Source organism: Bos indicus x Bos taurus, chromosome 3, assembly GCF_003369695.1.
Source record: "Bos indicus x Bos taurus breed Angus x Brahman F1 hybrid chromosome 3, Bos_hybrid_MaternalHap_v2.0, whole genome shotgun sequence".
Lineage (NCBI taxonomy): Eukaryota > Metazoa > Chordata > Mammalia > Artiodactyla > Bovidae > Bos > Bos indicus x Bos taurus.
The window spans coordinates 113,756,458-113,783,118 of record NC_040078.1 but is presented as its reverse complement, the minus strand read 5'-3'; the positions used below and the strand labels follow the sequence as shown (position 1 = coordinate 113,783,118).

Sequence of the window (26,661 nt, the reverse complement as noted above, 5' to 3'; positions counted from 1 at the left end):
CCATGCAGTGCCCCAGCGGGTGTGTTAAAATGTTTCTGCACATCCAGGCTCCCCTCTGACTCTGCAGCACCAAAAATGCATCAAAGCGACCAGTAAGAGACAGTCAGCGATTTCATGGCACTGGTTTTTGTGATGCTAAATGTTGAGTTTGTTTTTGTCAAAGTAACACAACTAAGATTATGCTGTTTGCCTGTGTGCTGCTGCTGCTAAGTCACTTCAGTCGTGTCCAACTCTGTGTGACCCCATAGACGGCAGCCCACCAGGCTCCCCCGTCCCTGGGATTCTCCAGGCAAGAATACTGGAGTGGGTTGCCATTTCCTTCTCCAATGCATGAAAGTGAAATGTGAAAGTGAAGTCGCTCAGTCGTATCCGACTCTTTGCGACCCCGTGGACTGCAGCCCACCAGGCTCCTCCGTCCATGGGATTTTCCAGGCAAGAGTACTGGAGTGGGGTGCCATTGCTTTCTCTGGCTTGCCTGTGTAGAGACCCATGAACACCTCCCTTCATCTGCAAGAAAAATCCAAATTCTTTGCCACGGCAGAAAAGACTCCATAAGCTACCACTTCAACTTCCTCCCCTCTGTAGTCGCTGGTCCTCCCCAGACCGATTTATCTCCTCTACCTCTCCCTCTCCAACCCAACCTCAAAGGGCAAAGGTCTCACCCACTCACTGCTGCCCACCTGGGATCTGTCGCAAGTTATGACCCCCACTCAGCACCATGATCCTTTGTCAACAGCCTTTTCGCGCTGTTTATACTGTTTGTATCACATCACATCGTCTTATATCACTATGCCTCATGCCCATCACCCTCAGATAGCAGGGATTTCTTTCTCTTTTTTTTTTTTTGGAATATAATTGCTTTCCAATGCTGTGATAGCTTCTGTTGAACAACACGACTCAGCCATAGGTAAGCATACATCCCCTCCCTCTTCAGCTTCTCTCCCTACTCGGTCCCCATCTCCCTGCTCCCTTAGGTCATCAGAGCACGGCAGGGCATATATGTCAGCCCCACTCCATCAATTTGTCCCAGCCTCCCCTTCCACCGCACATCCCCATCTCCACATGTCCGTTCTCTACGTCTCAAATAGCACAGATTTTAACCTCTCTCTGCCTCCAACTCCTCATTTATAAATGGTTATAAAGCCACGCCTACACAAAAATGATGACTAATTTACACAAGGCCACACATGTGAAGCACTTGAATGTGCCTACCCCAATAAAGTGTCAATAAATATTAGCTATTATTATCATTACCATTATCTGCTCCCTTTTCATCCTGATTCAGTAGCCTGCCTGGGACTAATGAAGTCACCCCAACGCTTAAGTCTGTACCACATGATATTTTTTTTTCCTATTCTGCTCCATATTTGTAACGAACATACATTAGTCCTAAGACTAAAAAATCATTCTTAGAAATCACCCTAGACAGGGCATGTCTTGTGGGTCCGTTTCAGCAGAAAAGCCTCTGGTGGATTGATCTTCAGGACCCAGTACCTGCAGGCGCCTCAGCTGTGTGTTAACATGACCCCGAGTCATCTACTGACAACTAAGTTCACTCCGTGCTCTGATAAGCCTCACATGGCCTGTGATCAATAATTTTAATGTGGAATAATCACAGATGTTCACATCCATTTCCTTTCCCTGCTGAATACCATCTAGAGAACACTCCAATATCGCTTTAAAATCCCAAGTGTTCATTTACTTTGAGTTCAAAAGGCTGCCATTGTGTATAGTTAAGCTGTTACACGAATATTTTGATGTGAAGCCAGATGGGGGTCATAGCCCAGAGCTGTGGGCTCGAAAAGTGAAAGTGAAAGTCGCTCAGTCGTGTCTGACTCTTTGTGACCCCATGGACTATGCAGTCCATGGAATTCTCCAGGCCAGAATAGTAGAGTGGGTAGCATGTCCCTTTTCCAGGGGATCTTCCCGATCTAGGAATCAAAATAGGGTCTCCTGCATTGCAGGCAGATTCTTTACCAGCTGAGCTATTAGGGAAGCCCAGAACAACCATTACAACCATCTTCCAAGACAGTGTTCTGATCAGTTAGCCTAAGGATAGCAAGGGGACTGTTCTCAAGTGCCCAGACAGGGATTAACAAAGAAAAGGCCTCTGCTTGAGCCCAAGAGGAATCTGGGAAGCCCCCCTGGGAAGGGAACTCCTCCAGCTTTTACACTTAAGCACTGAATGAGGCAACAGTGGGCTGTAGCCCAGCCCAACGGCTCAGGTCTCACGGGGAAAACACTCAGGTTGAAGTCTCGAATGGACACAGCAAGCTGGACCACAGTGTGGCCAGCACAGCCCAACGGCTCAGGTCTCATGGGGAAAACACTCAGGTTGAAGTCTTGAATGGACACAGCAAGCTGGACCGCAGTGTGGCCAGCACAGCAGATGCTGAGCTGCCCATCTTCCACTTCCTTGACCCAAAAAAAATAGGCCAGACTCCTGTCCCTCTCAGCTCCAAATTCTATCATTTTATGATTGTCAAGGGCATAATGAATTACAAACTGATACAATCCTGAAGAATGGCTTTGGAGAACACCTAGAGGAAGAAATGGCAACCCACTCTGGTATTCTTGCCTGGAGAATCCCATGGCCAGAGGAGCCTGGTCACAGAGACGTCCGCCATAGGCTATAGTCCACGGGGTCATAAAGAGTTGGACACAACTGAGCACGCGCGTGCACACACACACACACAGTCACAGCACACAGACTCAGGCAAGCTCTAAGCACTACTCCACATTGCCTCTTGAAATCTCCTGAATTCACGTCACTCAGAGTCCACAGCACTGGGAGCTGTCAGCCTTTTTGTTGAATGGTTGTAGATGTTATATCGGTGGTCAGTTTTTACAGGGGCAGCCCAGTGTTCAACATAAAGGTTGACAGGAGAGGCTATCACTGTCAAATAGAACCCCAGTCATCTCATTTCCTCCCCACTCTTGCTTCAAGTCTGGGACTTGGTCTTCCCTTCTCTGCCCTCACATGGATACATAATCACTCCTCTTGCCATCTCTCTCTGCAAGCTCAGACTTGGGGACGTTTGGCGGCCTGACATGGTCCAGCTTCCCTTAAGCAATACAGGTATCTGGATCCCTAAGTCCTTTTCAGGACCCCGTTAGAGCCAGTGATGGTTGAGGGAGGGGAGTGGTTGCACACTCCCTCTTTAAGGCCAGTGGGACCAATGGCCACGTGACCTCCATGGCCCACACACCTGACACAGAGCAGATGTTATCCGTGTGATGAACCCGTCACTCATTTGACATTCACCATTAACACTTCCCTAGTGGCTCAGTCAGTAAAGCATTTGCTTGCAATGCGGGAGACCTGGGTTTGATCCCTGGGTCGGGAAGATCCCCTGGAGAAGGACATGGCAACCCACTCCAGTACCCTTGCCTGGAAAATCCCATAGACAGAGGAGCCTGGTGGGCTACAGTCCATGGAGTCGCAGAGTCAGACACAACTGAGTGACTTCACTATTAACACTTCAGCCTGACTAACAGAACAGGAAGCTAAGCTCCTCACTGGTGACCGAATAAGGAACTAAAAGCAGAACGAATTCTGTTCTTTCATCCATGGAACAAAACCAGGAAGGGCCAGGCACTGAGACAGACACAGTCTCTGCCCTCCAGAGCTTACAGTCTGGAAGGAGAGGAGGCTATGGCTGTGAAGAGGGTGCATGGGGTCATTATGCACAGAAGGGAGGGCACATGGACCACTCAGGCCAAGGATGCTGCTGGGCTCCTTAGAGGATAAGGAGGAAGGGGGAGGGAGCCACCAAGATGGAACAGGTGATGCCGACAGAGAGGTGACATCTGCAAAAGTGTCAGGCAGGACAGATCACCTCGTTCAGGGATGAACAGGTGGGATGCCTGCGGACGGAATCCTTAAGGTGTTTTCAAAGTTCAGGTCACAGACGGCCTTGGAGGAGGTTGAAATTTACCCCGAACACTGTGGGGAAATACTAAAATACTGCCAGAATTTTAAGCAAAGCAGTGACATTTTGGAAGCACCTGGACTAGAGGTGGATGTCTCTGTGCTCCTGAAGGCCGGATGACCACTCGCTGACCAGTGCCATGGATGCGTGATGTCCCCAGAGGCACGCGTCCCCCCCACCCAGCCTCACTCCAGGGCGGGCCACTGACCAACAGAGAAACATGACCCTCGATTACAATCCTGGCACCCCTCACGGCTCTGGGTGACAACTGACTGTTTTTTTAATTATAGAAGTAATATGTGATCATTGTGAGTTTTTAAATTTCTTTTTTATTGTCAGAAAATAAGATTATAACCTAAAATAAGTCTGCATTTTGCGTTTTATATTTAACAAAATATCCTTCCAAGTCAATAAACAGAGGCCCCACCTTTTCTTTTTAAGGGCTGCATAATATTCCACGCTGTGGCTAGAACATGTTTTGTTCTGTTATCACCGTATCGTCAGGCATCAAATGATGGATCGAATAAGTGCTCTTACATATGTGCCTTTAGTAAAGATTCCCAGACGTGAAGGACTTGGGCCAAAGGTTTGTATATTTTTAATAGCTATTTTCAGATCACTCTACCAAAAGCTGGAGACAAGTCAGACTCCCAGAACCACCCCCAACCCTTCCTGTGATGTCTGTTTACCTGACAGATCCTAAACCAGCACCTCGCTCTTGGTTTCATCTGACTTTTCCCACAACAAGGGTGAGCCCCTTTCCATATGATTAGGGACCATTTAAATTTCTCTGAATTGCATTCCCCTTGCCCATTGCCAACAAAGGTCCGTCTAGTCAAGGCTATGGTTTTCCCAGTGGTCATGTATGGATGTGAGAGTTGGACTGTGAAGAAGGTTGAGCGCCGAAGAATTGATGCTTTTGAACTGTGGTGTTGGAGAAGACTCTTGAGAGTCCCTTGGACTGCAAGGAGATCCAACCAGTCCATTCTGAAGGAGATCAGTCCTGGGTGTTCATTGGAAGGACTGATGCTGAAGCAGAAACTCCAATACTTTGGCCACCTCATGCGAAGAGTTGACTCACTGGAAAAGACTCTGATGCTGGGAGGGATTGGGGGCAGGAGGAGAAGGGGACAACAGAGGATGAGATGGCTGGATGGCATCACTGACTCGATGGACGTGAGTCTGAGTGAACTCTGGGAGTTGGTGATGGACAGGGAGGCCTGGCGTGCTGCGATTCATGGGGTCGCAAAGAGTCGGACACGACTGAGCGACTGAACTGAACTAAACTGCCCATTTTCTGCTGGCTCATCTTTCTTTTTCCAGTGTGCAGGAGCCCATTCTATCTTAAGAACTGGAAGCCTCTGCTCACATTCAGGCGAAGATTGCCCCCAGGCTATCATTTATCACGTGACTCTATCTGCGGTCCCCTGTACCTAAAACATTTGTTTAATGAAATCAAACGTATTTCTTGTCTGTCATAGTTTCCCAGTTTGGGGGTTCAACTATAGTTTTCATTCACTCCAAGGTTTAACAAATAATTTTTTAATTTATATTTTGTTTCTAAACTATGTGTCTCTCTGTGTGCCAGGATTCATGTACTCAATATAACCAGCTACTTCACAGCAACAGCATAAAAAACCAAGGTACTTCCACTGTAAGCGACACATGAGGCTCTCTGAAACCCTCTTAAGAAAGAGTAAGGGGTGAGACAAACATGGTTTTCTAAATGTATTAAAGAGAATGGCCAAAGGCAATAAAAATGTTTCAGAGTCCCATCGAGTTCTCACGCCAACCTTATTAGACACAAGCCCCAAAGAGAATCACTCTCCTGACCCTGTGCTCTGGACTTGTACTTAAACTCAACATTTTAAAGCAGTGATTACCTAACAGCTGAGTCCCTTAAGCCCTGGAAACCATCCATCTGACTCCATAGAACGTGAGGACCTTGAGCTGAGCTGGGATGCAGTCACTGGCAGGCCAGCATCGCGATGCTCGGGGGAGGTAGCTAAGAGGATATCTAATAGTCTGAACATGCTGGAGGGGGTCACAGTCATCTGTCTTTGGGGTCAAATAAGCTCATGTTATAGCTTACAGGGACACACTATATTTGTAATATAGTCCCTTCAAGGCCTCTCCCTACCCTAGACCACCAGTGCCCTAGAGACCTCCAACATGCGTTCCTCAAGGGAGACCTTTGCTGCCTCCCTCCCAGTGCCTCCAGCCCAGCCCAGCACGGGGCCTGGAATCGCGTGGACACCCAGCCAGTGCATCACCGAGCACGTCCAGTGTATCTCCGAGCACGTCCAGTGCGTCTCCGAGCACGTCCAGCACGTCACCGAGCACATACCCGAACATGGCGACCAGCAGATTGACCAGCAGGATGTTGGTGGACAGCATGTAGATGCACACCAGGGGGATGGTGATCCACTCGGGGAAGCGGGGCAGGTTGTGCTCGTCCAGCTCCACGCACAGGGGCTTGGACTCGTTCCCAGTGAAGGTGCAGTGGGAGAAGTCGTACGTGGTACCTGAGGATGCAGCAACCAACAGGCGAGGTGAGGACACTCGGAAGGGCAGCACCAAGGCACCCCAGCGGGCCACGAGGTGAAGACCGGGCACTGTGTTGGGCACTGTTCCAAGACACTCTACCCAACTGGGCATAAGCCTCAGAATCACACTTCATTCACTGACTCATATTTCACGGAAATAACGCCACTGGTAGCAACACGGATGGACCAGAGACTATCACAGTAAGTGAAACAAGTCAGAAAGAGAAAGACAAGTATCACGTGGTATCACTTGTAGTGAAAGTCACTCGGTCGTGTCTGATGCTTTGCGACCCATGGACTACACAGTCCATGGAACTCTCCAGGCCAGAATACTGGAGTGGGTAGCCGTTCCCTTCTCCAGGGGATCTTCCCAACCCAGGGATCAAACCCAAGTCTCCCACATTGCAGGCAGACTCTTTACCAGCTGAGCCACCAGGGAAGCCCTATCACTTATATGTGGAATCTAAAAAGTGGTAAAAAGTGAACTTATCTACAAAACAGATAGTCACAGGCGTAGAAAACGAACATGGCTACCAGGAAGGAAATGGTGGGGGGAGGGGGTGTGTGTAAATTGAGAGGCTGATACGCATCTGTGTGACCGGGGGCAACAGCCTAGAATGGGGGCCATGGAGAAAGTCTGGATCTGGAAGAGAGGATGAGGAGTTTTTCCTGGGAATCTTAGAGAAGGCAGTGGATGTAAGCGTCTGGCCCTCCAGGAGTCCCGCTGGACTCGACCCTCCGCTGAGCGTGCGAGTCTGACCTGCCGGCTGGTGACACACCTGTCAGAGAAGATGGTGCCACACCCATGTGACCTGCAGCAGGACTTAGAGGCTGAGATGCCAACTGCATCCCAGGTCACACAGCACACGAGTGACGGAACCAGGACTTGAACACTACCTGTCACTGACTCTTTAGGTCACCATGAACCGCCTCCCGTGGGACTAAGGCCACCAACATGTAGGACTGTTGGGAGGACAAAACACACCCACTTATGTAAACTGGCAAGTGCAGAGTGCAGATTGGGGAATGATAATAACAAGCTGCCTTTCCATCGGCGCATGGAAAAGAGCATTCTCTAAGGTCTTGGAAGAGACTGCAGCAGAAGACACCAGAAAGACCACATGAGGCCATGGGGATAATTGAGAAAACACCAAGGAGCTAGGAAATACAAGCCTAGGCCCGGGCGAACATCAGGGGGGTTTTCTTGTGGCAGGACAGAACGCGATGAGCCCAAGCTACTGCCAGCATCACAAAGATGTTCTACAGTTTATCCAAAACACACACCAGTTTGCACATGCCCCATGCTTTCCTTATGCCAACTGGCTGTGATCAAATGAATGCCATCTCTGCTACCATTAACCTGCCTCCAGATAGTTGGCAGTGAACTCATACCAGAAGCTTAAATCCCAGGTTCCAGGGCAAAATTTTTCACTATTGCACTTTTTGAAATAAATGGGTACCCTGTCACTCTGGACAGACCCACAACACTCTTTTCTACACCAGTGAGGATTCTGGCTGTCATCGGCCATGCTGCTGTCATAAGTTTGAGAAACACTCTTTTTAAGAAGGTTTAAAAATTGCAGGCTGAGATGCTGGGGACAAGCTTGCCAGGGTACATAAGATCCTGCTCAGGAGAAGGAAAAGGCTTTGAGGGTTAGTGTCCACTGCCTGATGTTGGCCGGACTCCAGCAGCCTGTTCCTAGGACAAGTCTCAGGATCAAACCAGGAAGCCCTGGAGGCTCCCTGAGAGCTGGTTCTGGAAGCATCTTTCGTGTCCCAGCTGTCCCCATCGGGACCATGTCAGGCTCACCATCCACATCGCTGGGCACTTGGCCAAACATGGCCAGGTAGGGCTCATAGATGACTGAGCGGAAGATCCACCTCCAGCGATGCTCGTTCTGTCTAAGGATGCCCTGCCTGGCCACACCAAAGGCCACCATCCACACGGCAAAGAGGAACAGGAAGAAGAACACGTCGATCAGCTGTCGAGGGAGGAGGACAGAAGAGCAGCGTCAGGACTGCACCAGGGCGGCTCGACTGCTCCGCTGACCACAGAGAAGGGCAGAGGGGCCCCAGGGACCTGCGGCAGCCAGCATCATCCACCCACCAATTTTTAGACATGCTCATCATCACCCCCGGGTCTCTGGGCATGCACTGATGGGTGCATCTTTGTTTGCAGGTTCCCAGGCCATCTCAGAGCAGAGACTTTCTGAATGAGACCTGCCTGGGAGCAGAAGAGGGCCCCAACTCCACAGTGCCCCACTCCTCTCCAGCCAACCCCTGAGCTATTGCTTTTTTTTTTTTAAGGAAAATAAAAGCTCTCTTTTTTAAACAACAATACACCATTTTATTGTTTTTAATGTTCTGCACACACAGCATGACTTCATGGTGACTCGATGCCCCAGATATGCTTTGAATTAAAACCACAAACTCAGAGGAGCTCAGCGCTGGAAAGGAACCTCGAGATGAGCTCATTCAAACGCCCATCCGATTTAAAGACAAAAACATGGAGGTTTGGGTCACGTGGAGAACGAGCTGGGAGAAGCAACGTGGTCAGCGTGTAATTATCTTTCTGTTCTCTGGCCCCATGAGATGGGTCTGGTGGTGCTTCCCTGAGGTCTGTATTATGTGGTTATAAGATTAAAGTTCCAGACCTCGCTTTGCTCCTAGCTCACTGCATGTCTCCAGACAAACATGTGAACCTCCTGAACCCAACTGTCCACATCTATGAAATGACTGTAAAAGTCCCTATCCTGCCTACGCACATGTGCTCAGTTGTGTCTGACTCTGTGACCCCGTGGACTGTAGCCCACCAGCCTCCTCTGTCCACGGGATTCTCCAGGCAAGAATACTGGAGTGGGTTGCCATTTTCTATTCCAGGGGATCTGTTCCACACAGGGATTAAATCTGAGTTTCTTGCATCTCCTGCATTGGCATGTGGATTCCTTACCACTGTGCCACCACTAGTGAATACTTAAGACTCAAGTGAAAGTACTTGGTAACATGGACAGTCTAAATAGAGATCTTTACTAGGAATGTGCTGAGTTATGCAGTTTGCTCCCAACAGTCATCTTTCATTAAATTTTAACCTGGAAGGGGCCCCTGAGGAAAACAGATCAAAAAAACCCAACGCTACTGATTATGAAATGCCACCATCCCTCTGTGGAGAAAAAGTTCCTCTCAGCAACGAAAGGAACTCTGGGTATAGTCAGAAGAAGGACAACTAACCACAGATACTCTTTATTCTTACCATCCTCTGCAACATTATAATCTTGGGTCCTAAATTTCTGCTGACCGTGAAAATGTGAATCAACCTTAGGGTGAATATAATGTAATCCAGGCAAAAAATCACTCGTCCCGAGTACAGTGAGGTTTTGTTAGCAGGGTGGAGCCTGTGGAAAGAAGGGAAAGACTTTGTGAGATGCTGACAACACATTTCAAAGCTGTGCTTTTGTATCACTTTTATTTATTTCTGGATTTTATTTGCTATATTGTCTTTTAATTTTACTGAAGTGTAGTTGATTTATAATCAAAGTTTTAGTTTTAAAAATAACCAAACGTGAAGAAACAGCCAAAAGCCTGGGAACTGAAAGTGGAAATAGACCAGGGTCTGCACCTGCCCTTCAGCCACTGAACACCAAGGGCCGTGTGCACTGCCCTCGTGACTCCAGGAGAGACGAGGACATCACACACGGCAGAGCTCCCAAGACTCCCGACACTTCAGCCCTTCAGCCTAAATACAGTAAGTCCCCTCCACATGGACCTTCAAGATGTGAACTTTCAAAGATGCAAATATGGGTTCCCACGTCCAGTTGTGTAAGTGAGTTCAGCTGTCTGGTGTGCACTGTCAAGAGCACGCATCCTGTAGATTGGGCTTTGTGTACTGCACTGCACAGCTCTGTGTAGCGTGGGCTTCCCAAGCAGCTCAGCAGCAAAGAATCCGCCTGCCCACTCAGGAGATGCAAGTTCAATCCCTGGGTCGGGAAGATTCCCTGGAAAAGGAAATGGCAACCCGCTCCAGTATTCTTGCCTGGGAAATCTCGTGTACAGAGGAGCCTGGTGGGCCACAGTCCACGGGGCCGACAAGAGTCAAACACGACTCAGTGGCTAAACCACAGTGTCGAGTACAGTCGTGCTGTAACTTCACTTCAAGCCCAGGATGTCCGGAAGCAAGCGTAAAGGAGCAGTGATACAGCTGCTTCGAGCTGGACTGTGAGGAAGGCTGAGCCCCAAGAATTGATGCTTTTGAACTGTGGTGTTGGAGAAGACTCTTGAGAGTCCCTTGGACAGCAAGGAGATCCAACCAGCCCTTCCTAAAGGAGATCAGCCCTGGGATTTCTTTGGAAGGAATGATGCTAAAGCTGAAACTCCAGTACTTTGGCCACCTCATGCGAAGAGTTGACTCACTGGAAAAGACTCTGATGCTGGGAGGGATTGGGGGCAGGAGGAGAAGGGGACGACAGAGGATGAGATGGCTGGATGGCATCACTGACTCGATGGACGTGAGTTTGAGTGAACTCCGGGAGTTGGTGAGGGACAGGGAGGCCTGGCGTGCTGCGGTTCATGGGGTCGCAAAGAGTCGGACACGACTGAGTGACTGAACTGAACTGAACTATACTTTTCAAGGTACTATATTGTAAGATCAAAAATGTTTCATTTTTTGTGTTTGTTTTTAATGTATTATTTGAGTGAAAATTACTATCAATCTATTACAGTACAGTACTATATAGCAGATTGTGTTACATGGGTCCCTAGGCTAACTTTGTCAGACTTAATGAACACACTCCCCTGACATAACATGTTCGAAAGGAGGGGATTTATTGTACTACTGTAGGACCCAATCCTGTTGTCGCTAACTTCCCGGCTCACAAGGCTTCCACAATGATGCCAACCACTTGGCACCTGAGCCTGCCAGGTTCCCCCGAATGAAACTTACCTCATTTGCACCAGATCATTTGATTAACTAACCATCTGCTAGCATGTTCATTGAAAACCTTATGTGCTTTCTAACTGGAATGATCCAGAAATCACGTCCAACCGTGATCCAAAAGCTGAGCCTTTAACCCAAGCAGAAAGGGAGGATTTGAAGGAGGAAATTGAGCTTTATCCAGTTCACATCATAGTGTGAGCACTCACTGTAAAGCTTCTCATTCTCAGAACAGATCAGATAAGTCGCTCACTTGTGTCTGACTCTTTGCGACCCCATGAATCGCAGCACCCCAGGCCTCCCTGTCCATCACCAACTCCCAAAGTTCACTCAGACTCACATCCATCGAGTCAGTGATGCCATCCAGCCATCTCATCCTCTGTCGTCCCCTTCTCTTCTTGTCCCCAATCCCTCCCAGCATCAGAGTCTTTTCCAGTGAGTCAACTCTTCGCATGAGGTGGCCAAAGTACTGGAGTTTCAGCTTTAGCATCATTCCTTCCAAAGAAATTCCAGGGCCGATCTCCTTCAGAATGGACTGGCTGGATCTCCTTGCAGTCCAAGGGACTCTAAAGAGTCTTCTCCAACACCACAGTTCAAAAGCATCAATTCTTCGGCGCTCAGCCTTCTTCATAGTCCAATTCTCACATCCATACATGACCACGGGAAAAACCATAGCCTTGACTAGACGGAGCTTTGTTGGCAAAGTAATGTCTCTGCTTTTGAATATGCTATCTAGGTTGGTCATAACTTTCCTTCCAAGGAGTAAGCATCTTTTAATTTCATGGCTGCAGTCACCATCTGCAGTGATTTTGGAGCCCCAAAAAATAAAGTCTGACACTGTTTCCACTGTTTCCCCATCTAGTTCCCATGAAGTGATGGGACTGCATGCCATGTTCTTCGTTTTCTGAATGTTGAGCTTTAAGCCAACTTTTTCACTCTCCACTTTCACTTTCATCAAGAGGCTCTTTAGTTCTTCTTCACTTTCTGCCATAAGGGTGGTGTCATCTGCATATCTGAGGTTATTGATATTTCTCCCAGCAATCTTGATTCCAGCTTGTGTTTCTTCCAGTCCAGCGTTTCTCATGATGTACTCTGCATATAAGTTAAATAAACAGGGTGACAATATACAGCCTTGACGTACTCCTTTTCCTATTTGGAACCAGTCTGTTGTTCCATGTCCAGTTCTAACTGTTGCTTCCTGACCTGCATACAAATTTCTCAAGAGGCAGGTCAGGTGGTCTGGTATTCCCATCTCTTTCAGAATTTTCCACAGTTTATTGTGATGATCCACATAGTCAAAGGCTTTGGCATAGTCAATAAAGCAGAAATAGATGTTTTTCTGGAACTCTCTTGCTTTTTCCATGATCCAGCAGATGTTGGCAATTTGATCTCTGGTTCCTCTGCCTTTTCTAAAACCAGCTTGAACATCAGGAGGTTCACGGTTCACATATTGCTGAAGCCTGGCTTGGAGAATTTTGAGCATTACTTTTCTAGCATGTGAGATGAGTGCAATTGTGTGGTAGTTTGAGCATTCTTTGGCATTGCCTTTCTTTGGGATTGGAATGAAAACTGACCTTTTCCAGTCCTGTAGTCACTGCTGAGTTTTCCAAATTTGCTGGCATATTGAGTGTAGCACTTTCACAGCATCATCTTTCAGGATTTCGAATAGTTCAACTGGAATTCCATCACCTCCACTAGCTTTGTTCGTAGTGATGCTTTCTAAGGCCCACTTGACTTCACATTCCAGGATGTCTGGCTCTAGGTCAGTGATCACACCATCGTGATTATCTGGGTCGTGAAGATCTTTTTTGTACAGTTCTTCTGTGTATTCTTGCCATCGCTTCTTAATAGCTTCTGCTTCTGTTAGGTCCATACCATTTCTGTCCTTTATCAAGCCCATCTTTGCATGAAATATTCCTTTGGTATCTCTGATTTTTTTGAAGAGATCTCTAGTCTTTCCCATTCTGTTGTTTTCCTCTATTTCTTTGCATTGATCGCTGAAGAAGGCTTTCTTATCTCTTCTTGCTATTCTTTGGAACTCTGCATTCAGATGTTTATATGTTTCCTTTTCTTCTTTGCTTTTTGCTTCTCTTCTTTTCACAGCTCTTTGTAAGGCCTCCCCAGACAGCCATTTTGCTTTTTTGCATTTCTTTTCCACGGGGATGGTCTTGATCCCTGTCTCCTGTACAATGTCACGAACCTGATTCCATAGTTCATCAGGCACTCTCTCTATCAGATCTAGGCCCTTAAATCTATTTCTCACTTCCACTGTATAATCATAAGGGATTTGATTTAAGTGGGTGTAAATACGAATAGAAAAGCTTCTCTGCTCCATCAGAACCAGGAATTTCACCTTGAAGCTACTGGGGAGGCAGGTCTGGAAGGAGCAGGACTGGGCAAGGGGGTTCACGGTTTGGGTGCACCCCAATATCCCTATCAGGTGAAGTCATGTTGCTTTTTCCCTCCAAACACAATTTCCAACTGGTTTTTCCAATCATGAGTTCTGAGATTGAGGAAACCTTGCAGCTGGGAGGGCAGGCTCCAGAACCAACATTCGAGTTGAAGTTAAATGCATGTTAGATTATATGGCCTCAAAGCAAAACGCTGTGTGATATTTACACCTTCATCATTCTCTAGGGCCCTCAATTTCTAATTCCCTCTCCCCAAATTATACAAGCACAAAGAGAAAAACCATGAAGAACCCCTTTCCAATTACAGATCACCAAGAGGGGGGATGAGAGGAGACACAACTTTATATCAACCAGGCTGTGTCTCTAAGAGGCAGAGACAACAGGCATTTGTAATAATCTCTAAATGGGGGGGACAGGGAGGATACATAGCAACTGGGCAGCCCCAGACCAGCTCACCCTCCGGCCACGTGATGGGAAGAACTGTAAGCAAACCAATTCTGGGGTTCAGAGGGACTGCTGTAGTAAGAAAACATTTTTTTAAAGGAATAGCCACCGCTTTTCTGAATGGTGTTCTGGAGATAGTCTACTCCCTCATAGCTCAGTTGGTAAATCATCTGCCTGCAATGCAGGAGACCTGAGTTCGATTCCTAGATCTGAGTGGGTGGAAGATCCCCTGGAGAAGGAAATGGCAACCCACTCCAGTATTCTTGCCTGGAGAGTCCCATGGACAGAGGAGCCTGGCAGGCCCCAGTCCACAGGATTGCAAGAGTCAGACACGACTTAGTGACTCAACCACCACCACCATACTCATAACGTTGCTGCTGTTGCTGCTTAGTCGCTAACTCGTATTTGACTCTTCGTGACCCCATGGACTGTAGTCCACAAGCTCCTCTGTCCGTGGAATTTCCCAGACAAGAATACTGAAGTGGATTGCCATTTCCCCCTCCAGGGGATTTTCCCGACCCAGGGATCGAACCCCTGTCTCCTGCATTGGCAGGTGGGTTCTTTAGCACTGAGCCACCAGGGAAGCCCTGTATTCATAAAATATCAGGACCATATTTCACCCTATCTCACTTATCTCGGGCTTGAAATGTCTCTCCTCCACCTTTCCAACTGAGAGAATCCGCACACTGACACTTGAAGATGTGCTGAGGACTACTTACCGAAAGACAATCCCCGCTATGAAGTAGAAAAGCCCGAGTGAATCCATGACGTTCCACAGGTCGGTAAAGTAATTCACGCCGTTCACGCACCACTGCAGAGCAGAGGGACAGAAAGGACACAGCAGCTGGAACATCAGCTGCGTCCAGGTTTATTCACGCTCACACATTTCTCTCCAGATCCATTTTGAGTCTGTGATGTACCAAGTATGCCCTGCAACTGACCCCTGTGATTCCCGGGGGATTGGAAAGTAAGGTCACATGCCTGCTGTTCTGTTGCTCATATGTTGCTAACAAAGTCAAGGAAAAAAAGACACAGGGATCCTTACTGTTCTTTAAAAAGGAACCTGCAGAGCCTGTGTGGGCCAAGTTGGAACCCTCCCCCAACCGCCACGTACAGTGGTGTAGGCTGCACACTGGACAACTCTTCAAGGCTGTTACCCATACTGCCGTCATCACAGATTTGTGTGTTTCCTATAAATATTTTCTGACACATGACAATAAAAGGTCTTTAAAAGGGAACTTTTTTTTAGAAGTTTAAAAAACCCTTTTTTGCACGCAGGTGCTACACATGGCACCTAAGGGAACAGATGTGGTCACAGAAATGACTGATGTGAACAATGTGTCTTAAGGATCTTTTTGTCATGATGTGCATATATCAGTCATGATTTCTCAGAAGAAAGCATGTCAGGAAAACACTTGAAGAGGGATAAGATTCTCCATTAGAAGAGGCTGCATCTGGACAGCCTCTCTGGCAATCCATCCACTAGATTTGGGTGATTCCAGGGAGGTCATCTCACCTGTCATTTGCTTATCCAGTCAGAACATATTTACTGAGAGTCCACAGGATTGCAAATACCTGTGGTGGGCTCCTGAGACACAAAGACATCAGATTGGGTGCAACGTGGACTTTGAAGGAATCCACTGGCCCATGGGAAAGATAGATGTTAAACATGTTTAAAATGAAACGTGATAAGGGTCGGAGGGGAGGTAAGACCAAAGGTCCCAGTGAGCTCAGATAAGGAAACCATGTACCTGCCTTACTCAGGGAAGAGGAAAATAACAACAAACACGCGTCATCAAAGGAACACGGCACTTTTCAACTCTACTACATGAACTCACCACCATGGGCCACCCGCTATCCAGATATCTCCTTTCCTATTCTACACCTGAAACCAGGGCCTGAGAAAAAGAAGCAAAGGAACTCGCCCAAAGACAGAAAGGCAGCAAGTGGTGGGTCTCGGGGTTCTGAAATCCGGTTTCCTCTCTCCAGCATCACCCTGCTTCTTTACAGTCCATGGGGATCCCCCAGTCTTAGACTTGGAAGAGATTCAAGAAACAGCATCAATTTCTCAGGAAGCCCTTCTCTTCATTCGTTAATAAATGCAAATGGCAACTTTAGTGGGCAAGGCGGTGAGAACATTATGAAATCAAACACCAAGAAAGTATTACAATCCCTCAGGTGTACCAGGGGAAGGGGTGGTTAGGGAGTTTGGGATGGACAGGTACACACTGCTAAATTTAAAATGGATAACCAACAAGGACCTATCATACAACACATGGAACTCTGCTCAATGTTGTGTGGCAGCCTGGATGGGAGGGAGTTTGGGTGAGAATGGATACATGTATTTGTACGGCTGAGTCCCTTCACTGTTCAGCTGAAACTATCACGACATTGTTAGTCAGCTATGTGCATGCATGCTCAGTCGATTCAGTCATGTCTGACTCTGCGACCTCATGGACTGTAGCCCGCCAGGCTCCTCTGCCCATGGGATTCTCCAGGCAAGAACAGGGGAGTGGGTTGCCCTCTCTTCTCCAGGGGATCTTCCCAACCCAGGGACTGAACCTGGGTCTCCTACATTTCTTGCATTTGGCTGGTGGGTTCTTTACCAGTGAGCCACCGGGGGAGCCCTTAATTGGCTATACCCCAATACAAAATAAAAAATTTAAAAAAAATACGAAAAAAAAAAATCCCCCAGATATAAGCAGCCTGATCTGACCCTGTTCCCCTGTGGGTGGCGGATCTCATGGGCTCAGAACGGTCCATTGGGTGAGCCCAGTGACGTGGGTCCCCACCCACCCAGGGCAAGATGAGGGCGGCTGGGACAGGCTCTCCCTGCCACCTACTTCCCTCTCTGAGACCTTGGCCTGCGAGGCAGGTAGGCACAGGGCAACCGGACAGCGCCAGCTGGCTTAGCCTCTGAACCCGTGATGGGAGGAACGGTAAGTACATCAATTCTGCGGCTGGGAGACACTGTTACAGTAAGAAGACATCTTTAAAAAGGAACAGCAGTCTCTTTTCTGGAAGGAATGCCAGGGTCAGGCTACATTCATAAAACACCGTATTTCACCATCTTTCTCAGGACTGGGGGATTCGAGGCCCTGAAGAATGAGTGTGCTCTCCACGAAGGGATGCTGGGACTTGCCTCATTTTAAATAAACATTCACAGACTGCTTAACAGACCTAAGAGCTATTTAGCAACTAACTCTGTTTGTTCTCATTGATTGCCTTGGTTAAAAATTCCAATTAACAGAGCAACCTCTGCCACCACCATCCCCCCACGGGCAAGGGGACCCAGGCAGACACCGAGGAGCATGCGTTTGACACTCAGACACGATCTGAAACAGGTAGCATCCCGCCTGGTTTTGATTTTCGCTAACAAGTGTGAATTGGGTTAATTAAGACAGTACCAGGCTGGCAGAACTGATGGTTTGAGGAAACCAACCGCATGGAGGATTCCAAAGGCCTGAGACTGCACACCTGAGGGGAAACAGCGATCTCTAGTGTCAGAGTTCTGTAATGACAAGAATCAGCAAGGCTGGCTGGCATCGCAGACTGGCTCACAGACCACACAATCAGAGCGGCTCTCGGATGGCAGGGCTGGCCTGGGCCCCGCGCTCCTGACCCTAAGCATGTCCTTCACCATTGCCTTAATACGCAAGGTTGCTGGATTCAAACTGCCCCTTCAAGAATTTTTACAGGATGAACCTAGAACCTGTTATACAGAATGAAGTAAGTCAGAAAGATAAAAACAAGTATCGTATATTAATGCATATATATAGGCCTTCCCTGATGGTTCAGTAGTAAAAGAATCTGCCTGCAATGAAGGAGACGCAGGGGATGTGAGTTCGATCCCAGGGTCAGGAAGATCCCCTGGAGGAGGAAATGGCAACCCACTCCAGTACTCTTGCCTGGAGAATCCCATGGACAGAGGAGCCTGGAGGGCTACGGTTCATGGGGGTCGCAGAGTCAGACATGACGTGACTGAACATGCACGCGTACAATGCATACATGTGGAATCTAGAGATATGATTAGATATGAATCTAATCGCAGGACAGGGATGGAGACTCAGACATGGAGAACAGACTTGAGGGCACAGCTGGGGAAGGACGGGGTACAAACTGAGACGGCAGCATTGACACACACACCAGCACGCGTGAAACAGACAGCTAGCGGGAAGCCGCCGTGTAACACGGGGAGGTCAGCTCGGTGCTCTGTGATGACCTAGAGGGGTGGGATGGGCAGGTAGGAGGGAGGCTCGAAAGGGATGGAGTGTATTTATACTGATAGCTGATTCACGTTGTACGGCAGAAACCAACACGACATTGGAAAGCAATTATCCTCCAACTAAAAATAAATTTAAAAGAATAACTTTTTACAGAGAAAGAGAGGGCAAACTTGGACAGACCTGCTGCTGCTGCTGCTGCTAAGTCGCTTCAGTCGTGTCCGACTCTGTGCAACCCCACTCTGTGCCTACCAGGCTCCTCCGTCCATGGGACAGAGCTACACACGGTCCAATATCACCCATTTGGAAGGCAGGACAGCTGGGACCCAGTCGGACGCTGTGGGCATCACGTCAGGCCTGGGGAATAACTGGGAGCACACTAGCCCGCCGTCCTCCCACGCAGAGTCCCCGTGTCTCTCCTGGGCAACTCTCCATGCACTCCGCCTGCCCAGAGCCCCTCTCCAAGCTAAACACACCTGTCCTGAGACTCCTTCCTGCATGACCCAAATCAGTGATGAGCAGTTGATATGCATCCGAATCTGAAGGGACACACTTGTGCTGAGAGGACTTAGAATTTCACTCTCTTGGGTCCTCTCCGCCAATCTCCCCATCAACTCAAAACTCGCTCATTCTACACTACCTGCCATGCTCACCTCCTCTCCTTGAAAGCTCTCAGAAGTGACCCTGACGGTCATCTCTAACTGGTAAAAAGTCTATGAGGACAGAGATGTTTGCCTGCTTGGTTCATCCCTGGGGTCTAAACACTGCCTGGCACCCAGTAGGTGCTCAATAAATATCTGTTCAAAGAAGGAGGGCATGGATGAAGTGTGTTGGCTTGAGCCAGGATGACTCTCCCTGCGTCCTCCATTCAGGCCCAGCTCTGCCCCTGAAGCAGTCCAGGAGACGCCCTCTCTCTGGACCTGATGCTCCTTTAGGTGCCTGGAGGATACAGATGACCTTGGGAATCACATCGCAGGCTCTGTGATGAAATGCAGCCAGGAGGCAGGGTCAGGAGTGGGACTAGGGGAGAAATGTTGGGAGTGTGAGTAAAGGGCAGTTAAGAGCAGGAAAAGAACTTTTTATCAATTGTTCTAAGAAGCAGCTGCCAACAGCACCCACTGCCCAAAAAGCTACCCCTGAGCCCTTCCTGCAAGCTTCCTCCCCAAAGCCTGGCTCTGGTCTCAGGGCTCCCCACTTATTCTCAGTCACAGCACAGCTCTGGGGTTCAGTCAGGAAGACCCTGCCTTCTCAGTTCATTTATTAAAAAGATACACACGCTTGCCGGAAACGCAATAGCGCCAGCTGCTATGCTAGTACCCAAGGATTAAATGTGAATAAAAACCAAATGTCTGAATGAAGTCATTCCCCTGCCACCCACTTCTGGTCAGGAGCAGAGTTTGGGCGAGGAGCTGGAACTCCCCAGTAGAGTTGATGCGGATGAGATGGGCGAGGTTGCCTCACAAGGCATCCGGTCCTGTGGCTCCTCTCTGGGACTTCCTGTGGCTATCATTTCATAGTTCTATGTACGTTAAGTCATTATACTACATACCTGGAATGGATACAGGGTTATGTCACAATATTTCAATAAAACAGAAAAAAATTACCGCTTACAGTAGGAAAGATGCCCATTTAAGGACAGGAAACCAGAAGATCAAAGAAATTCAGTTACTACCATGCTATTGAGAGTCCCTTGGACTGCAAGGAGATCCAACCAGTGCATCCTAAAGGAAATCAACCCTGAATAGTCATTGCAAGGACTGGTGCTGAAGCTGAAACTCCAGTACTTTGGCCACCTGATGCAAAGAGCTGACTCACTGGAAAAGACCTTGATGCTGAGAAAGATTGAGGGCCAGAGGAGAAGGGGATGACAGAGGATGACACGGCTGGATGGTATCACCGATTCAATGGACATGAGTTTGAGCAAACTCTGGGAGATAGTGAAGGACAGGGAATCCTGGCATGCTGCAGTCCATGGGGTCACAAAGAATCAGACACAACTAAACAGCTGAACAACAACCATGCTGTTTGCAATTCCTGCTGGTTTTCTCTTTCTCTCTCCCTCTCCACTTCTTTGGGCTCATGACTTATTTCCCTGCTGGGCATCCCCCACCCACAGAGGACAAGAGGTCTGCTAGCCTCCAAGATGGTGTGAGACTCAGGGCTTTCCCCCAGCAGCCAGCCAAAGCCCCTCAAACTCACCCTTTCATCGTCTTTCTCTGCAGTAGCTAAACTTTCTCTTTGATGTGGCTTTGAAAGGTAGTCAACCACACCCGGGAGTGGAGCAAAGGCAGGGAGGCAAGGCCCCAGCCCCGACCCCACTGGTCTAGGAGGAAGCATGTGTGACCCTGGGCAGTGCCAACTCCCATGACAACATAACTCAAGAGGTGCTAGTTTAACTTGGTTAACTCTCACGATGGCCCATTTCTAATTGTTGACTCTCCTTCCATCTTTCTCTGATTCTCTCATGCAGGTATTTTCATACCCTGGCTGCTGATATGCAGTTAAGTCCAAAAAAGAGAGAGAGAACTAGCAAGTAAAGAAAGCACTGATAGACTGCATGGAAGGAGTTGTGGGTCAAACCATGTCCCCTCCAAATTGATACTTCTAAGGAATCCCCCCCCCAGCACCTTGTTTGGAAGTAGAGTCCTTGCAGGTGTGGATTAGCTAAAATGAGGTCATACTGGAGCAGGATGGGCCCCTGACCCAACGATTAGTGTCCTCATGACAAAGGGAGGCTGGGACAGAGACACGCACATGGGGAGAAGGTGGTGTGGGCATGAGGACAGGGATCAAACAACACATCGCCAGCAGAGGAACAGCAAAGATGGCCAGCAAGTCTCCAGGAACCAGGGAGGGGCCTCAAACAGGCTCTTCCTTGCATTCTCAGAAGGAACCAACCTTGCCCACAACCTGATCTCAGACTTCTGACCTTCAGAACAATGAGGTGATGAACTTGCACTGTTTCAGCCACCTGGTGGTGCTTCATCATCGCAGCCTGCCCTAGCCCTGCCATCATCGCAGCCCTAGCCCTCATGGGCTCATACAGAAGGTCCCTGGGCTGAACTGTGACCTCCTGATCCAGTGCTGGGGCTCCCGTGAGGCTGATCCGAAATCACAGAAGCCTTTTGCACTTTAGCAGGACCAGATCCTGGGGGAGACCTGCTGGGGGAGATTATCAGACCAGAAGCCTGATAATCTCACCATGCTCAACACACTTCCACCTGTACCCCATCTCCAGTCCACACCTGAAACTCCCACCTACTGGACAAGCAAAGGCAGATTCAGGGCACTGGTGCCAGGACTTCTGCCATTCCTTGTGCCCATGGCAGATGCTGCTAATTCATTAAGGTGCGCTCCTGCTGAAAACAGAGCCTCAGAATCTTTCTCAACCCAGGGATCCTACTGCTGCTAAGTCGCTTCAGTTGTGTCCGACTCTGTGCGACCCCATAGACGGCAGCCCACCAGGCTCTGCCGTCCCTGGGATTCTCCAGGCAAGAACACTGTAGTGGGTTGCCATTTCCTTCTCCAATGCATGAAAGTGAAAAGTGAAAGTGAAGTCGCTCAGTCATGTCCGACTCTTAGCGACCCCATGGACTGCAGCCTACCAGGCTCCTCTGTCCATGGGATTTTCCAGGCAAGAGTACAGGAGTGGAGTGCCATTGCCAGGGATCCTAGAAGGCACCAAAAAGTATTAGAGTTGGCATGATAATTGAAACCAATTTAGGATTCCCATTCTAGGCAGTGACTCTGTGTGGTCAAAACCAGTATCCTTTGCCCCTCCAAACATCTTGTATCACTTGGCACAGCACCTCACAGACTATAGGCACCTAGGCCATACTTGTTGAATGGATATGTTTTTGCATTTGGGCTCATATGGGACGAGAGTGATGGCAAGAGCAATTCTCATACACTTTACAAATTACCATTTTAAAAGGGTTTTCTGGATGACTTTTTATGATGGTTTAAGGACAGCACTGACCTTCAACATCAACATTTATTTATTCAACAACTATTAACTGAACACTGATACATGCCCAGCCTGGGCCAAGTTTGGATTCAAGGGTGGAAAGAGCATGTCAAACAATGCAGATCCCAAGAAACTACAGAAAAGCACCATGAATAATTGAAACGAACTCCCTGAAATTCACAAGAATGAATATGAATTCTTCCCAACATTGTCAATCTGACACACTGCACATTGAGATGCTCTTAAACGGCAAGTCCTTCCGGTCTCCCTGCCATGCATGGTGCCGCCTCCCCCGGCGATGGTACTGACAGGGCCACAAATAGCTCCCAATCCCTAAACACAGGAGTGGGTTTAGAGTCCAAGGTCAACCTGCTCTTTGAACACATTGCTGATCCCGAGTAATTCATCTCCATTAACATTAATTACAGAGCAAAGCCTGGGCCTGGGGCTGAGATCTCACGGAAGTGCGTCTTCGTGTTCACGGGTGATCACCTAAGGAGAACGTTTGTTTGGGGGACATAGTGACTTTGGAACTTCAGGAGCAGCTTCTGTTCCTCCATGGCAGTAGGAAGCCCCCACCCACTGAGGACAGGAGGGGGCACGCACGTGAGGGCTGACCTACCTGTCTCACTTCATCACAGAACAGGACAAAGACGAGCGCGTAGAGGACGAGCTCTGGGGCGTGGGGCACAGAGTGGAAATCCATGAGCAGCACGTAGGCGAAGAGCAGGAGGAAGGCGATGTAGAAGACCACGTTCCAGGAGAAGACCACGAACGGGGAGGTGAAGAAGGCCACGTAGTACCACAGGAGCCTCCTGTGCTTGTCCAGGGGCTTCTTCCTGGACCGAGAGGAGAGAGCCCTGTCACCATCCCAGCCAGCATCGCTGTGTGGGCCTCATCTCCCCTGCTGAACGCAGATGAACACAGACCCACAGCCGGGCTGGGGCCAGGCAGCCAGAATTCAGCCTTGGCATTGTTTGGCTACCAGATCCAAATTCTGCCTCAGATATAAGGACATGACCCCACTTCTGCCTGTTTCAAACCCAGGGAAAACCCACAGAGATCCCAGACCTAATGTGTGCAGGCACTAGAGTGGACGTCATAAATTCCAGGCCTTACAATGCTTTCTTTACACAAGAGCACACACTGAGAGATGTGTGCACAGACACAGACACTTGTACAGACACAGATGCTTGTACACACACAGAAGAATGTACACACACATATGCATGTACACACAGATGCTCATACACCGACAGGTGCGTGTACATACATAGATGCTTATAAACACACAAGTACATCTACACACAGACACTTGTACACACATGCTTGTACACACACAAGTACATCTATACACAGAGAGATGTATGTACACACAGAGAAATGTTTGTACACACATAAGTACATCTATACACACAGATGTCTGTATATACACAGACACTTATACACCCACAGGTGCATATACACACACACAGATGCTTGTACACACACAAGTACATCTACAGCCTCAGATATATGTATACACACAGACGATTATACACCCACAGGTGCGTGTACACACACAGGTGCGTGTGCATGCACATGTATGTTTGTACACATGCAAGTATGTCTACACACATAGATGCATATACACACACAGATGCATGTGCACGCACACGTGCTCACACATTCACAGATGCATGTACACACGCACACACTATTGTGTACCTTGGTTTCATACCTAAATGATACAAAGCCACAGCCAACCAAGGGTATAATAAACAGACACAGGATAATCTTCCAGTTCTTGGTGTCTCGGGAAATCTCTCCATACCACTGCTTGGAAAGAAAATTCTAGAGGAAACAGACAAAGGAACAGGTCCTTATCAGTGCAATGACTTGCTGGATGGTGTGCAACCTTTCTTCCCAGCCCTCAAACCTCCCCTCACTCTCTGAATTGAGATCCTTATTCTTTTATATTGGTTACCTGGATTCTAAGGGGCTATGATTAAACCACTGAAACTTCTGCTTGATTTTCAGTTCTGTGGACTTTAAAATAGAGGCTGTATGAGTCCAAATTCACTAAACCTACGAACCTTAACCAAGTGTAATTTTTATTGTGCAAGTCTTCGTCAGTAAAACAGGATGATGTTGACCTGCACGCATGCTGTGAAGATAAAGCGTGATTGCACATACGAGGAGTGTGTAGGTGAATGTCAGTCTGTCCCCTTCCCTACCTTTCCTCCAGCTGGGATGGTGGGTGAAATATCTCCCCTCCCAAACCTGAGGCACAAGACACAAATTGCTGTGAGTGTAATTCAAGTCAGAAAGCACCTACAGTGGCTGAACCCACTTCACACTAAATTCCCTGCTCCCAATACTACGGATAACGGCTGTGACAGTAACTGCTACCATAAAGGGCCGGCTCCACTCACAGACTGTCTCACTGAATCCTCATAGCAAGCCTTTCTTTACCCCCTACTCTGCCCATTTTACAGATAAGGAAACTAAGGCTCAGAGAGCTTGTGTAACTGGCCCATCCCTACACCGAGCTAGAGGTAACCCTGGGTCCCGAGAGCCAGCTGATGAGAAAGGCCCATTTTTAGGCATGCCGTTTGGTGACGGCATGCTGCTCACCTGGACCCCGGGCTGGGCAATGAAATGCTGGTCGGTTGCCTCCACTGCCAGCTCCAAGCAGCTGCTTCCCCCCCAGGCTTCACAGGAATAGACCAGGAGTTGTTCCGCCAAGTCCTCATCGCTGCTGTAACACTCTGTGAACAGCTCTAAGCGACAGCATCCCCAGAGAGAGGGAAGAGGGAGGCAGGGCTGGCCAATGCATAGCACTTTCTCACCCTGTCCCCTCTGCCCCAGCCAAGCCCCGGCTTCCACAAAACCCCGGCTGTGACTCTCCTGGTTTATAAAAGGCAGAGATAAGGCCAACAGAAGAGAATTCTCCACAGGGCAAGGGGTCTTCTTTGGGTACCCCATGCCCATTACATGCCCAGGAGGGCATAGCACCTCCTGGTGGCAGATGTCAGAAATGCCCATTGAGCTGTAGTGAACACAGGGAGCCCCCACCCCCGCCCCCGCTTTGATGGGGCTCAGCCACAGCGGGGAGGATTCAGACCCTCAGCTATCTCGTTTACCTTTTGTGCTTTCTTGGTGAGGGTCTCTGCAGTTAAGGCACAGGGCCAAAAAAAAAAAAAGCCAAAATGATGTAATAAAAAAACACTGACCAATTGCATTGAGGATGTCTCGTATTTTGACACGTAAGAGTTCATATTTTGTGCTCTTATGACAAAGAGATTGGTGTGTTGATCCTCAGAGGAGCTATTTTAAAAGTCAAATGTTAGGATTCATTGACTAGCTAAATCAATCTGAAATCAACATGGTATCTTCAAATTTTAAATATATTAGAAGAAAAAAATCAGACACCTTTTTTTTCCAGTGCAGAGAAGCTCAACTCATGAGGATTTCTTCATTAGATAAGACAACAGATAAGCACGGCTGCAGTTGGCAATGTGCCACACTGCAAACTTAAAACTCTCAAGTGGGGGGGAAAAAAATAGAACTGGCCTAACATTCTGCGTTGCTGGGAGGCAACTTGGTCCTGGATTTCTCACACCTCGCATGGCCCAGGCCTTCTGAGCAGGGGCACCGATAAGCTTTGTTCAAGGGCAGGTGAAGCAAATGGAGGACAGATGTTCCGGGAGCATCAGACTCAGCAAGGCCTCTGCCCACCTCTGTTCCTGGTGATGAGAAACCTCCCCCTGGAGGGCGCTGGGCAGCTCACCTGTCGTCTTATATTATAGAGGCCCTGAGTCTCCTGATTTTGGGGAGCTGTGGGACTGTCAACACCAGCTCTTATTCACATCACCCCGTGGGGAATCGAGGCACAAGGAACAACCCTGGATGCTGTTCTGAATGCTGCCTTTCCCATAGTAATAAGCTATCTGCGGCCCCTAACTAGGGCTCTGGGGTCTTCCCTAGGTATGGGTATGGGAGACTGGCAGGCTAACCCATCAGCTCACATGTCAGGTGAAACCTCAGACCTGTCACGGTTTCTGAATAGCAACACTCCAAGGCTCTCCTACGGTGCTGAGTTACTTAGACTTGACCTGGATATGGCTCTGGGAGGCTGTGGGGTGAGGAAGCCCCCATTTTTCCCCACCTTCAATCTTAGGAAAGTCAGTAAATGCCCCCTAGCGTGCCTATGCCACCCCCGGATCCCA

General features: G+C 48.5%; 1 protein-coding gene across 1 annotated transcript in view; it reads right to left on the bottom strand.

Moving 5' to 3' along the window:
• TRPM8 (transient receptor potential cation channel subfamily M member 8) overlaps nt 1–26,661 on the bottom strand; it is a 92,087-nt gene that overhangs the window by 26,980 nt on the left and 38,446 nt on the right. The window contains exons 14-20 of the mRNA XM_027538264.1: nt 25,067–25,212; nt 24,171–24,283; nt 23,073–23,289; nt 14,980–15,071; nt 9,729–9,870; nt 8,289–8,460; nt 6,280–6,457 (exon numbers count right to left, since the gene is read on the bottom strand). Coding sequence (XP_027394065.1) covers nt 6,280–6,457; nt 8,289–8,460; nt 9,729–9,870; nt 14,980–15,071; nt 23,073–23,289; nt 24,171–24,283; nt 25,067–25,212 — 1,060 coding nt within the window. The remainder of the gene's footprint in view (nt 1–6,279; nt 6,458–8,288; nt 8,461–9,728; nt 9,871–14,979; nt 15,072–23,072; nt 23,290–24,170; nt 24,284–25,066; nt 25,213–26,661) is intronic.